Raw genomic sequence first — 12,850 nt, forward strand, 5'->3', positions numbered from 1 at the left:
GAGTAGCGTACGACGAAAATACTTACGCAAAATTCCAACAGACTGACTGTACAAAACACGCATCGGCGGGCGCTCTCATTCATCGACAACAGAGAATTTACTGGATTTTTACACGAATAAAACTGAGCAGTATCTACGGACGTAAAGTTATTGGGCCTTGATGAAACATCAAGCGTTGCTTACAATTCAGGCGAAACTCAAACTAGCAATTATTTTGTTTTTCTTTTCGATCGCGATAGACTGGCAAATTCCTCGCAAGCGTGTGGCAAGAGGAGCTAGGAAACTATGAGGTCCTGAAGCTCTGCTATATCTAAATATATCCAGCTAGTTTTTTGCTGTGTAATGGAAAAGCTGTTAATCTTCAACATATTTGAAATTTAAAGTGGAGTAATGTACAGCTCATGCAAAAGAAGCATCCGTCGGAACACAACTTGGTAAGCGATATATATCTTAGCTTAAAACGGAACATACCTAAATTCGACACTGTCTTACTTCACTCAAACTGGAGTAGCGTACGACGAAAATACTTACGCAAAATTCCAACAGACGTAAACGCTTTGAGTTGTGGGCCAATAACACGAAAAAATTTCGGGAATTTCGGACGCCATTTCCCCCGCGCGACATCCGCAAAAATCCTCGCAGCATGTACGCGCGTGTGCCGCAGATGATGGCGCAATTTGTTCTAAAAATAGAATTATTGTCCCATATCATGGAGACAACCCCAATACTAGAAATGGCGTGTGCTTACGGTCTCCGTCCCCGATTATGGCTCCTGCTAAAACTTGATAGCAACACGGAAAAATCTATTTCGTAAATAAGATAATTTAGCCGTTAATTCGCATATTGCAGATAGATTTATTCACCTCAGTAAGATCTCTGAAGTCGGCACCTGAACTTTTAGAGCCAATAATATCCACAAGAACCGAAACTTTGTTCTTTTTGGTTCTCAGAACCTGACCTCCAGTGCCTGAAGCTAAGCTTTGGTACAGATGTTGTGATCCTAGGTGTGCCTCCACAATGCTTGATCTTCGTTTTCGTCCATATGAGCAGCGTCCACTTAATATAAAATTTATCCTCACTCTTTTTTGCTTTGCCAAAATAAGAACTACTTGAGTTAACATTAGATCTTTGGCGTCGGCATCGGAGAAGAAGTAAATAGCAGAGTCTTCGACACTTTGAAGAAGGGCTTGATATAATCCCGTCATGCCTAACTCAGGGCAGTCGCCTCCTCCGTTAGCTTTAAGAGAGCTTACGGCCTGAATTACTTCTTCTGGGTTACTTGTAACAGTTACGGGACCAACTCCTGAGAAAGTAGTAAACGTGTAATTTACATTTCCCACTGTAATACCTATCGGTCTGAAAACTAGCTCAGACTAAATAAGTAATGACAGCGTTCAATTTCAAGAAAAGATACGAAAAACTAGCTGTCGTGGTTCACCCAATCCAAAATACGCATAACTTGGTCAGTTTTGCTTGTTTTTGTTTTTCAAATGATCATGACGGCTAAGAAATGCACCAAGATTCAAAACGCACGTACATTGCAATTATATGCTGCTTGTTTGCGTCACCTTCGTGGTTTGCTAGGCTGGTTTCCAGATATTCACTACGATCGCTCAACTTTTCTTACTTTGCAGCGATCATATCGAAACCAGCCTTTACTAAAATCGAGTGGACCGTTTCTTACTTACGTGGGTCATTGAATGGTACAAGGATGTAAAAAAAAGCCGTGCTGCCTGCGGGATTCTCTGTTTTCTGTACAAAATCGGTAGATAATTTCTTGACAGACTTGATCTCCTCTATATCAAACAGAACATAAGAAACAAATTATATTGATACTAATCCTCTTTTAAGGATTAGTATTTAAAGTTTTCAGAAGCATTTTAATACCTCATTTTTGTAATTAGTTGTTAGATCTTATTTACTTGTTGTAGAGCGTTTTTAACATAAGCCTCTGGCTCGGAAGATTATGCAAACACTTCCCACGTTTTCGACATTAAGAGCAAGTGTACACAAGAATCAAAGGTAGTTCGGTGAGGCTTGAAAAATAGAATTTGCCCTACTGTTGCATATGAGTAGGCCTTAGTAAAAGTCAAAACTCTATGTAGTTTTTTCTTCAAATATCTTGGTATTTCCGAGAAAAAGGACATTATCGGTTTCACGTCTAGACATCAATCTAACGAGTTCTAACTGGGCTGAAAATTGACCATTTTCATTCGATTCGCATTTCGCAACTATTGAGCACAGAAAAGTTGCAATACAACCAACTTAAGGTTACAGTATACCTTCAGGGGTGTCTCGCGCGCAAGCGATGTAGCGCGTGCAGTTTAAGCTGTAGATACCTAAACCCCTATATCAAATTAAAGCTTATGGAGCTGGCTATCAAACTATACCAAGAATTTTGAAAGAAAATGAATTGTCGCATTTTTCACGACCACTAAATGCGAGCGCCCGAATCACCTTTCGAAAGCTACAAGTCAAAGCGAATTTCGTTTTTCGCCAATTTAATGTTTTCCTCGGTTTCAGGGCCCAAAGCGCTTAAAAAACGTGTCTGCGTTTTGGCATATTCGATTGCAGTAAAAAGTTACAGAACACTTTCGAAATAGGATTAAAAAAATGTGGAGTGATCGTACAAAAATCGCTCTCGAAGAAAAAGTATTTCGAAATTAACAATTCCCAGACACGCTTTTGTAGTTTATATGTTAAACTAGCCACTGTCCAAATTTAAGAGCAATTGAACAAATTCCCTTTGAGTTATAACTCTTTAAAGTGTCTGCTTCAAGTGAAAAAATTTATTCGAGAAAACAGCGCTAAGAAAAATTTTCTGCTTCGCAAACAAACTCCGCCCACAAACGCCTTCAACTGGGTTCTCAGATAACTAAGCCAATCAGTGCAGGGAAACGTTACTATCGTTAACCTCCTGGTGAAATTTACGCGCGAATCCCTAAAAAACTCTTGTGTTTCGCAATGCGCTCAAGGAACCGAAGGCAGAGAGATAATTTTTCTGCAGCTCGGTTTTTCTTGAAGCTGGTCTGGCAAAATGGGGAAGACTAAGAAGGATACGAACGCTAGAGTGGCTGAGCGAAGGAAACAAACAAAAGATAGCGCGGAGGGCAACTGTGTGTGGGCAAATGTGCATGGATAATATTTCAAATGGTCTCAATGAGTCCGACGATTCGTCGATATCGGACTCATCAGAAGAGTCTCTGTCAGCATCCCTGTTATTGCTGTCAAGTTCCGACATTTTTACAGAACCTTTCTTTTCTCTTACCACGAATATTTGCCCGCCTTATACGATAACTATAGCTTCATCCGCGTGGCAAACTTTCGCTTCTTCACTCATTGATGTATTTTCATTCGTTCTTCGCTGTTTTCGCTTTTTCGAACCGGTCCATGGTTTAAACGTGGTCTATGTTTACTTATAACTTAATAGAGACACGCCTAATATCAAAAATGCTGGGTCGTCAGAACAACAATGCTGATCAACTGAGTAGTCAATATCGTGACATCCATATAGGTAATTCCCGCGAAAATCGTCTCGGTTGATTGCATACGCGCCATAAGGCTGTCAATCAAGAGGTAAACTTTTACTTCCGGTGAAAACGTAAAACCGTCATTTCTCCGCCAATATTAAGCCTTTTTCAAAAATTTTTTTCAGAAATAAGAGATTATTCTTCGACCACTATTTTGACCCAAAAATCCAAATTTGAAGAAAATTGCCGACCCGAAGGTATACTGTAACCTTAATGCAGAACTATTCTTTGTCCAAAAAAGCCCAGTTTCAAGAATATTGGATTTATCTAACTATTTAGCAGTAAACATAACCAAAGTGTTCTCCAACAATGAGTACGTCAGTCGGTGAAAACAATTGTCATTTTGACCATGTGCCATCTCTCGGAATTCCAAAAGATTTTAGATTCTAACTATACTATGATAGGTCTTTCAATATACGTAAAGTTTGGTTTGGGCAAATGATTAGGCACTCGTCAAAACGTTATTCAAATCATACATAAAAAAATTAAAATCACGCCAGCAGTCAAATGCGTGACCACAGGAATATCAGCACAATTAAGCATAAACCAACATATATATGTTTACCTTAGCTGGGTCATCATGTCTTGACTGTCAAACAACATTCCTATCTTGCCATTTCAACGGTGTTCCATTAGGTTTGCATAACCTGAACGCATTCGTCTGGTGATTTTGAATTCCCCAAATCGTTCAATATTACCAAGTTCCTATGCAAATGTTCCCACATTTCCGTTTTGTTGTTCGGTACAATCATTCAAGCTGCTATCAGGTAGAAATCCCCAGTAATTAGCAGTAACAAATAAGCCGCCATCTTCGATGGCTCCGCGTCTCTAATTTGCATATTGTCCAGCAAAGGTCTTTGCGCACAGGTAAGGGTAGAGTGGGAATTATTTCCGAAAGAAAAAACGTTAGAATTTTTCCAATATCTCGATGTTAGTTCCAAGTTAGGGTCTCCCTTCTTAGGTAAAGCGATAAAATGCTACACACGAAACAGGTCTTCGTGGCTTAAAATTCAGACAAAGAAAAGTAACTCTGTTAAAAGCTCTGAAATCCCGACCCTCACCCCCACGTAAAATATGTTGTAACGCACGAGTCTCCGATAACACATCTTCAGTCAAAATGCAGGACTTTCAAACGTCTTTAAAATGGAAACCCGATAGTCGCACGTGGAATAACGCTTCAGCAGTTACTACTGGCTTAATCAAACGACACAAAGAACACAGATAGATGATACACACATGGGACTTGGCAGTAACTGTTTTTCTTCAAAGTCGGATATGAGTACTGACAAGAACACGGCTGAAAATTATATGCAGGGAAAGAATCAGTTTGCAAGATTCAGGATATTACAAACCGTGGTAGGTGAACATGCTATTATTATGTGTATGTCATTTATACTGTTTGGTAATGCTGACGTTTCGAACTGAGGTAATATGCCGATACGATGATAATACTTTTGGTCACGCACCCTCGGAAGCTGTTGGTGTGATTTTGTGTGAACGATTTCGAATAATTTTTTGACGAGTGCCTAATCATTTGCCCAAACTGAACTTTACATATATTGAAAGACCTATCCTAGTATAGTTCTAAAATCTTTTGGAATTCCGAGACATGGCACATAGTCAAAATGACAATTCTTTTCACCGACTAACTCGATTTTGGAGAACACTCTGGTTTTGTTTACCGCTAAATAATTAGATTAATCCAATATTCTTGAAACTGGGCTTCTCTCTGCAAGGAATAGTTTTGCAATAAGTTGGTTCCATTACAACTTTTCTGCGCTCAGTAGTTGCGAAATGCGAATCGAATGAAAATGATCGATTTTCAGCGCAGTTGGGACTCGCTAAATTGCATGAAATTGAGTCTGAAAGTTAAATCGTAAACGTCGCTTTTCTCGGAAAGACAAAACTATTTCAAGGAAAAAACTACAGCCTGTTTGCACTCTTGCTAGGAGCTAGCTATATGCAAAATACGGGCGAATTTGAGCTTTCTAGCCTTTTCGAAGAAATTTGATTTTGTTTGATTTTTGTGGGCATTTGCTCTTAAATAAGTTATTACTATTACTATTACTATTGATTGTATTAGGACGCTCGCGCTAATTGTTCCTGCGCATCCTTACTGCGCACGCAAATTCACACGTCAAGTCACGCATGAGAACGCGCGCTAAGTAATAAAATGAACAATGATAGGGCAGATGGCCATTGCTAAAGCTTTGCCTGGATTTAACTATCTTGGACGTTCGGTGACCCCTACCTTTCTTTCCAGAAACAGATTTTATTTACAATTATCTCCACATTGTCCAAAAATGAACAAAAAATCAATGTAGGAAGTTAAAAAAAATTTCAAGATATATGTCCACGGACATCGAATCCTGCCATCTTGCGGCTGCAAGGCGCGTGAAACTATGGTCGCTCAATGCGAACTTGTTCTTTAAGGAACCTCACCAGTTGACTGAATTTACTTTATAGGTCTACTTAAACAATATTTGGTAGAGAACATTTCACTTGAAACATCTAATTGCAATATTTTGGGATTAAAGACACTGTGGCCTTATTCGCTAATGAAGCCCGATTTTTTCAGATTTAGACATGTTCTCTCCAAAACGAAGTCGGTGACCCCCCCTTTCAACCTCGTTCCCAGGGTCTTTTCCCTGGCTTGGGGGTGGGGCGGGAAAAGGCCCTGGGATCGGCTGGTCACATGATCTCAGAACACCCAAATATCTTGGGTGTACTAAATTATCATATATTAAACGGAACTTTCAAGATGGCGGTCTCATCGAGTGAACCAAAGTTTTTGTCAGTGCTTCGTCGAGTCGGATTTTCCTTAAATAACGGTAATTTTCCACCTTTAAATTTAAAACCTCTTCAAATGAAGTGTTTTGAATATATGCTGAAAGGTCAGGATGTTATTGGAGTCCTACCTACTGGATTTGGCAAGTCAATGCTCTTTCACCTTCTACCTCATTTTATTCCTGTGAAGACCACCAAGAACATAGTTATTGTGGTATGTCCATTAAATTCCATCATTGAAGATCAGCTGAAAGTCTTAAAAGCTCGCAGGATAACCGCTGATGTCTTACAGCTTGCTGTAAACGAGAAGGAACCGGCCGAGAACTTGTTCGGAAATGAACAAGAACCAAGCGAGCACGTGGTCCCGAATTCAACGAAGTTTCCTCGAGATGTTGTTAATGGCAACACTTCAATTGTATTCGCCCATCCAGAGGCTCTATTAAGTAAGGAAGGTCGAGAGCTAATGGGAAGCAAAGTCTTCCAGGAGAATGTTGTTGCCTGCATTGTTGACGAAGCTCACTGTGTTGAATTATGGTAAGTGCGTAAAATATTCATTCCTTGTCTATTCATGTCATGTTTGTTACAGACTTAGCTTATTTCCGGGAAATCTAAATCACGGTTACGGCACCGACAAGTATTTACATTGCGACTACAATTCGGAAAAAATATGCTCTATTCTCTATCTGTTTACAAACGATGACAATTTTACTCTATGAATTATATTGATAATTCATCAGTGAATTCTATGATATTTACACTGCTTATTGGAACATCATACATTGTCTCCATGCCATGCTCTTACAACTGAACCATAATAACAAGATACTACTAAGTAAACATTCTTACTTTTAAACAAAAATTTTGTTAGTATGTCTCATTGCACTTATGTTTAAAGATTTGTAGCTCAGGGTTTCTTTTTCTTTTTCAGGGGTGAAGATTTTAGAAAAGACTTCAAAGACCTGTCAGTGTTGAACGCATTCTTTCCCAATGTACCTACAATGGCTCTGACAGCAACAGCACCACCTCGTTTACTGAAAGACTTTGGAAGGGGTAGCATTCCTCCTATTGTATTTCTCCCTGAAGTACTTTAAGGTGCCAACTTGATTGACAGACTCTGCTTTGTGAAGAAATGAGTATGAATACTATAAAAGGGATGCTTTGGTATGCCACATCACTGGTTTAAAGGGTGAGCAATGTTCAAAACGATCAGCTGCTGTGTGCGAACCAGACAGCAAATCTTTGGCACCTGCAAATCTCACACAAGTTAGCTGATCACCTGCAAATGCAATCTTCATATCTCTCATTGGGTCATCATGGGTGTCTTGTTGGTGTGCATTTGTCTGTCCAGGTGCTGCAGGTCCTTCAGGAATTGGTGGATTATCTGTGTGTGGCATTTCATCTAGCAGCCCTGCTTGAACATAGATTTCAGCAATCCACTTTTCATAGGTTCTTAAAATGTTAACACAATCATCATACTTTGCTTCATTTGCATTGATGATTGGCAGGCTTACTATGATGGACTTCTCTGACATTTGTTGGCTGTACTCATGAGAAATGTGCTCAGGGATAACAGCTTTCAAGAACTTAAATTTGGGAAAGAACTCAAGAACAATTCGCCCAACAATGATTTTGGCACATTCTGCATACCTTTTCCATTCCAGTACATTTAAAGAAAAATTATGTCGAGGGAAATCTCTAATGTTGCCTTTGGGGCTGTCATTGGGCAAGTGATTGAAGTCGATTCTGTTTTCAATCAGGTTACTGGCAAACAAGTGCAGATCATCATTCTGGATTTCCTTTCTCATGTGACCCTTCAAAATTTTCAGGTCCCAGTTGTCACCAGTGCCTCGGAACACACTTCCTTTCTTTACTTGCTGCACCACTATATCCGAAAAGTGACCTCCTAAGAGCTTTAGCAGGGTATCCCTTCTCCCAGTCGACAGGCACACGCCAAGTTTATTCAGTCGTTCTTGAAGCTATTACAAGGGGAGCAGAAATAAAAGTGTCAAATTCAGCATACATGCAATACTGATCTCTTATTTTCAATTCATTGCAAAGATCACTTATTATTATATGGACATGAGTGTTCTACTGGAAATGTAATACACATAAAATCCATAGGAAACTAAATCCAGGACCCAAGAAGCATATTGGCCATATCCCCGCTAGTGAGGATATTTATGACTTTCATGGTTGTGCTTGCAAACAGTTAGTTGTCTATACATGAAAAGACAACTGATTACATGGTGTGTCAAAACAATATTTTTCTCACTCGCTGCACTCGTTTGTAGAATCTTGCTTTACCACCAAAAAATAAAATTCATATCTTCACGCCGCTGTGTAAATATCCTATACATTACATGTTTTTTAATGAATTCTTCAAATACAATCTCAATCACAGCCTAACTAATCACTCACTTTTGACACCAAACTACCAAACAATAACAAAAGTTCTGTCAAGCTTTGTATGAAAAGAGGATCAACCATAGATTGTATTCAATGTATGAATTGATGTCACTCACGCAGTGGGAGTAAGGGACATAATAAAGGAAAGCAATGAATTTTTTATACATCATCAACTTATAAATTATATTACTGACCTTTTTGGTACATCCACCTTCAATGATGAGAACTGTATTCACACGTTTCACCAGGTTGAGTTCATGCCACCTCTCGTTCATAAGGATCGAGTACAAAAAACTGTACTTTACTTGAAGTTCAAGCTTTGTTTCTGCGACGGAGTTCTCCTTGCCAGACACTGCGTTCATGAGCTCAACAAAGAAAGGGAGGTTCGTCTTCAATTCAAGCCAAACTTTGCTGAAATCAAAGTCTTTCATGCTGTCATAATCATTTCCATATAAAATGGAACCTTGAGAACGCTTGCACAGCTCTGCACACGATGTTTTCAACTCCTCACTAACGGTTCTCTTCAACTCTCTGACAACACTTGGACAGTGATCTTTCAAGATAGCCGCCAATACAATTGCATCCTTGTGGCTGACAGCTTGTACAATCATTTTCTGCTGTCTTTCAGTCAATAACGACTGCCCTTCAAATAATGATGTACAGTCATTGTCTCCTGTTGATTTAGGCCTTAGAACAGTTCCAGCTTGCTGAGTTGGAAATGAAGGCTGCTCTACCGGACTTAATGTCGTTCGCCTCGACAGCTGATCCAAGGAAGTGATTGTGCAATCATGTCCTTTTGATTTAGACATTAGCACCGCGGTCACGCCGGTAGCATCTTGCGGTGTTGAGAAAGACGACTGTTCTGCAGACGTCGAAGTATTTCTTCACGGCTGATCCGTAGAAGAGGCTGAGTAGTTATCTCCGGTTGATTTAGGCATTAAAATTGTCGCAGCTTGTGGAGTTGAGAAGGAGAGCTGCTTTCTTGTTGGTGTGATTGGCTTCGACGGCTCATCCACGTGCACAGAGCTTTCGGATGGCATATTCGATGATAAACGCTTCGACGGATGAAGCGAAGAAGGTGACAGCTGAACGCATCGCTTTACAGCATATTCTGAGCTTTGGTCCAACGGTGTATTCTCTATGGGTTGGGCTCTCTGAATAAACTGTTCCATCTTGTTCACGAATGAAACACAACCCTTACATAAAACCTTTGACCTCATATCGTCTTCCGAAATTTTTATGCCACACGTTTTATGGACTTTAGCGCACAGATCTTTTGATGAACCAGCTTTGCTGAATATTCGAAGCATATAGCGACTCTCGTGAGAATCACCACAGAGTCTGCAAACTGGATTGCGAGGAGAAATCTTCGTCGGAGTGGACATACTTTCCGCCATTTTTACTTCGGCATAATGCATAAATTATCTTTATTTGGCCAAATTTTGCATTAATTATTTAAAACAATCAACCAATCAATATGAAGGATTCACCGGCCGATCCCAGGGTCTTTTCCCGCCCCACCCCCAAGCCAGGGAAAAGACCCTGGGAACGAGGTTGCCCCCCTTTTTTTAACATTTCTAACATAACTAACTCATCATCTTACAGTGGAAAAAGTCTCAAGATAAAATCAATATTAACAGAGGCATTGCTGTTTGCTATGATATACATTAATGAGTAAGAGGCTTAAAATGGGTCGGCTCGTCATTTTCAATTAAATCATTATTGAGCTGGACCAAATGAAAATTGGATTAACCACTTTGCTTTATCTTTGAAAATGAAGACTGATCTTAATTATAGTAGTTTCAGTATGTACATGTAGCAGAACTCCGGCGACCAGTAGGGTCACCAAGCAGAGCACCACAACTATAGGAACAGAACCACATGCATGCATAGGAATAGAAACCCATGCAACTCTTTTTTCATGGTTAACATGGCTAGCGGCATGGATCGCGGGCGCGTGGCGCGACGACGACGACGACGACGACGTCGCGCAACATGGCGGCCATACTCCACCCAATACCAAGTCATGGTTTACAGCGTACGTCTTTGATATTTGACATCCATGTTATGGTCAATTGACACCTGTCAAAACAAGGTATTCGCTGAGCAGTATCATGTGACCATATCGCCGGTTCAGGTTTATAACTCATTGAGGTCATGTGTCTTTAAAGTTGACCGCTGACCAAGCACTTGTTTCGACTGGATCGCAAGCTCATGTCAGGTTAATTTGTTGTAATCAGGGCCGGGTTGTTCAGAAATTGGGTTAACGCCAACCCAGGATTAAAAGTTAACCGAAGTATAAATTTATCTGTGTTTTTCACTGCTTTAGGGTCAGCTCTCTTGGTGTAGTTTGAGATTATTCAAAATCAAATAGAAGGCCTAAAATATAAACAGAAAACCTCACCCCAAAGTTACAAAACTGAAATCAAAATTCCCGCTTATCCTGGGTTAGCTTGATCGGGTTTTGAACAAAGCGGCCAAGGAGCTCCGCTTTTAGGCTTGACTAAATCTATACGTTAGCTATTCGAGAGGAAGTCTTGCGCAAGATCAACTGTTCGTCGTCCACATAGTTGCATTTCTTAAGAACGTTTTTCTCGCAATTCCACTGTCAAAATAACAATTGCCACAGCATGTGCAACTTGTGAATAAAAGACTATTAAATAATACATTTGGTTGGAAAGAGAATGTCAAAGCGTTATGTGCCTTATGGCATAAAGAGATATAGGATAGGATAGGAAATAATACATTAAGGGTCGATATTTCTCTCGAAATTTTTTAACTTTCTTAGTATTTTAGATCACGCAATACTGGGTATTATTGATCATATGATTGATTTATACTAATCCCGACCTACCTCCCATGCTACCGGTGTCATCTATGACAAGAGCTAATGTCCTTACTGCTTGAAGATCCAGGAAGCGTGCAAATATGTCATCGCCAACAGTACTGCGCAGATCCTCAAAGAACTGCTTTGTAGCTTCTATGGCATGTTCAGCGGCAACTGTATGGAGCCTGACAGTCGAAATGAATAATGTCGTATATAGTTCACCTGTAATTTCCCTTTGTTGTCATTGGCCAAAACTAATCGCGTGGTACGATCTCGCGCGATAGAATGCCAAGGTTCGACTATTTAACAATTAGATTATTAGGCCGAATGAACTATTGCCTCATAGAAATCGAGAGCGAATAATCTAATTGTTTTATTAGAATTCTAACTGAAATTTTCTTCAAATAACGATTCCAATTATTTTTGGTCTTAGTATTAAACTTCTCGCTTTAGAGAATTCACGGACTGAATTTTCAATTTGGCATTGTGTATGTGTATGTGCTCTTATCATTTTCTTTCAAAAATTTCGAGCTTTTTAAATTCAAGAAACTGTACGTAAACTTCCTCCTTTAAATCTTCTCAGGAATTTGATTATCCATTTGTCTCTAAGTGTTGTTTCAAAACTTCGGAGAAACGAGGAAACGTTGTAATTTTGTCGAACACACCATATAGCACGAATGAGTAGTTTTTAGGGTGAAAACTGCGCAGTAAAACGGCAAGCGGGTGCTGAGGTTTGGAGAAAAGCAAGGTTTTATTTCTCGTTTTCCACGTTTTTGCACGTTATCACGACATTAAAAAGAAAAACATTTTTCGTGGATGCATAAATTTAATTATTGCTGTAAGCCATAAGATACCCTGATAGAAAATACGAAAACTTTCAGTGCCCCACAGTATTTGGAAATTTCAATAAAATAAAATCACGTGTCGTTTAGCTTTTAGGCATGCTGCGGGTACAGGAAAATGTAGTGGTGAATAAAAGACAATATATACGGGTTATTGACCCAGCGTGAGGTCAACATGGGTGGGTATTGGCCAAGTTCTTTTTTTGCGTGCTTATGGACCTCGACTTTGTCTCGGCCCATAAACACGCCAAAAAAGGACGAGGCCAATATCCAGCCATCTTGACCAAACAAGCTTGGTCAATAAGGATTTATTATATGGGATAAAACACCAAAAAATGATCTTTGTACTTGTTTATCTCCAAGGACTGAAAGGGAAGCCAGTTTCATGCAAAAATCAATGGCGAGTGCACCTTTATCCTGATTGGGTGAATGCATAAATATAAATTAGCAAATGTACG

General features: G+C 39.6%; 2 protein-coding genes and 1 pseudogene across 3 annotated transcripts in view; 1 reads left to right on the plus strand and 2 right to left on the minus strand.

Annotated features, from left to right (window-relative positions):
• The window catches only part of LOC145482722 (ATP-dependent DNA helicase Q1-like), a 361,760-nt gene extending 354,352 nt beyond the window's left edge, over positions 1–7,408 (plus strand). The window contains exons 2-3 of the mRNA XM_081461364.1: positions 2,182–6,851; positions 7,246–7,408. Of these exons, the coding sequence (XP_081317490.1) occupies positions 6,226–6,851; positions 7,246–7,408 (789 nt within the window). The 5' untranslated portion in view covers positions 2,182–6,225. The remainder of the gene's footprint in view (positions 1–2,181; positions 6,852–7,245) is intronic.
• Positions 1–12,850, minus strand: part of LOC145482658 (von Willebrand factor A domain-containing protein 7-like) — an 82,281-nt pseudogene that overhangs the window by 36,059 nt on the left and 33,372 nt on the right. The window contains exons 2-4 of the transcript XR_014048791.1: positions 11,578–11,735; positions 1,689–1,796; positions 864–1,303 (exon numbers count right to left, since the gene is read on the minus strand). The product of XR_014048791.1 is annotated as a von Willebrand factor A domain-containing protein 7-like (transcript). The remainder of the gene's footprint in view (positions 1–863; positions 1,304–1,688; positions 1,797–11,577; positions 11,736–12,850) is intronic.
• On the minus strand, positions 7,460–11,515 carry LOC145482685 (uncharacterized). Its single transcript, XM_081461327.1, has 2 exons — positions 8,918–11,515; positions 7,460–8,293 (listed from the first exon to the last, which is right to left on the minus strand). The coding sequence occupies exons 1-2, from the start codon at positions 9,530–9,532 to the stop codon at positions 7,460–7,462; spliced, it is 1,449 nt and encodes a 482-aa protein (XP_081317453.1). The 5' UTR covers positions 9,533–11,515.

Source organism: Orbicella franksi, chromosome 3 (assembly GCF_964199315.1).
Source record: "Orbicella franksi chromosome 3, jaOrbFran1.1, whole genome shotgun sequence".
Taxonomy (NCBI): domain Eukaryota; kingdom Metazoa; phylum Cnidaria; class Anthozoa; order Scleractinia; family Merulinidae; genus Orbicella; species Orbicella franksi.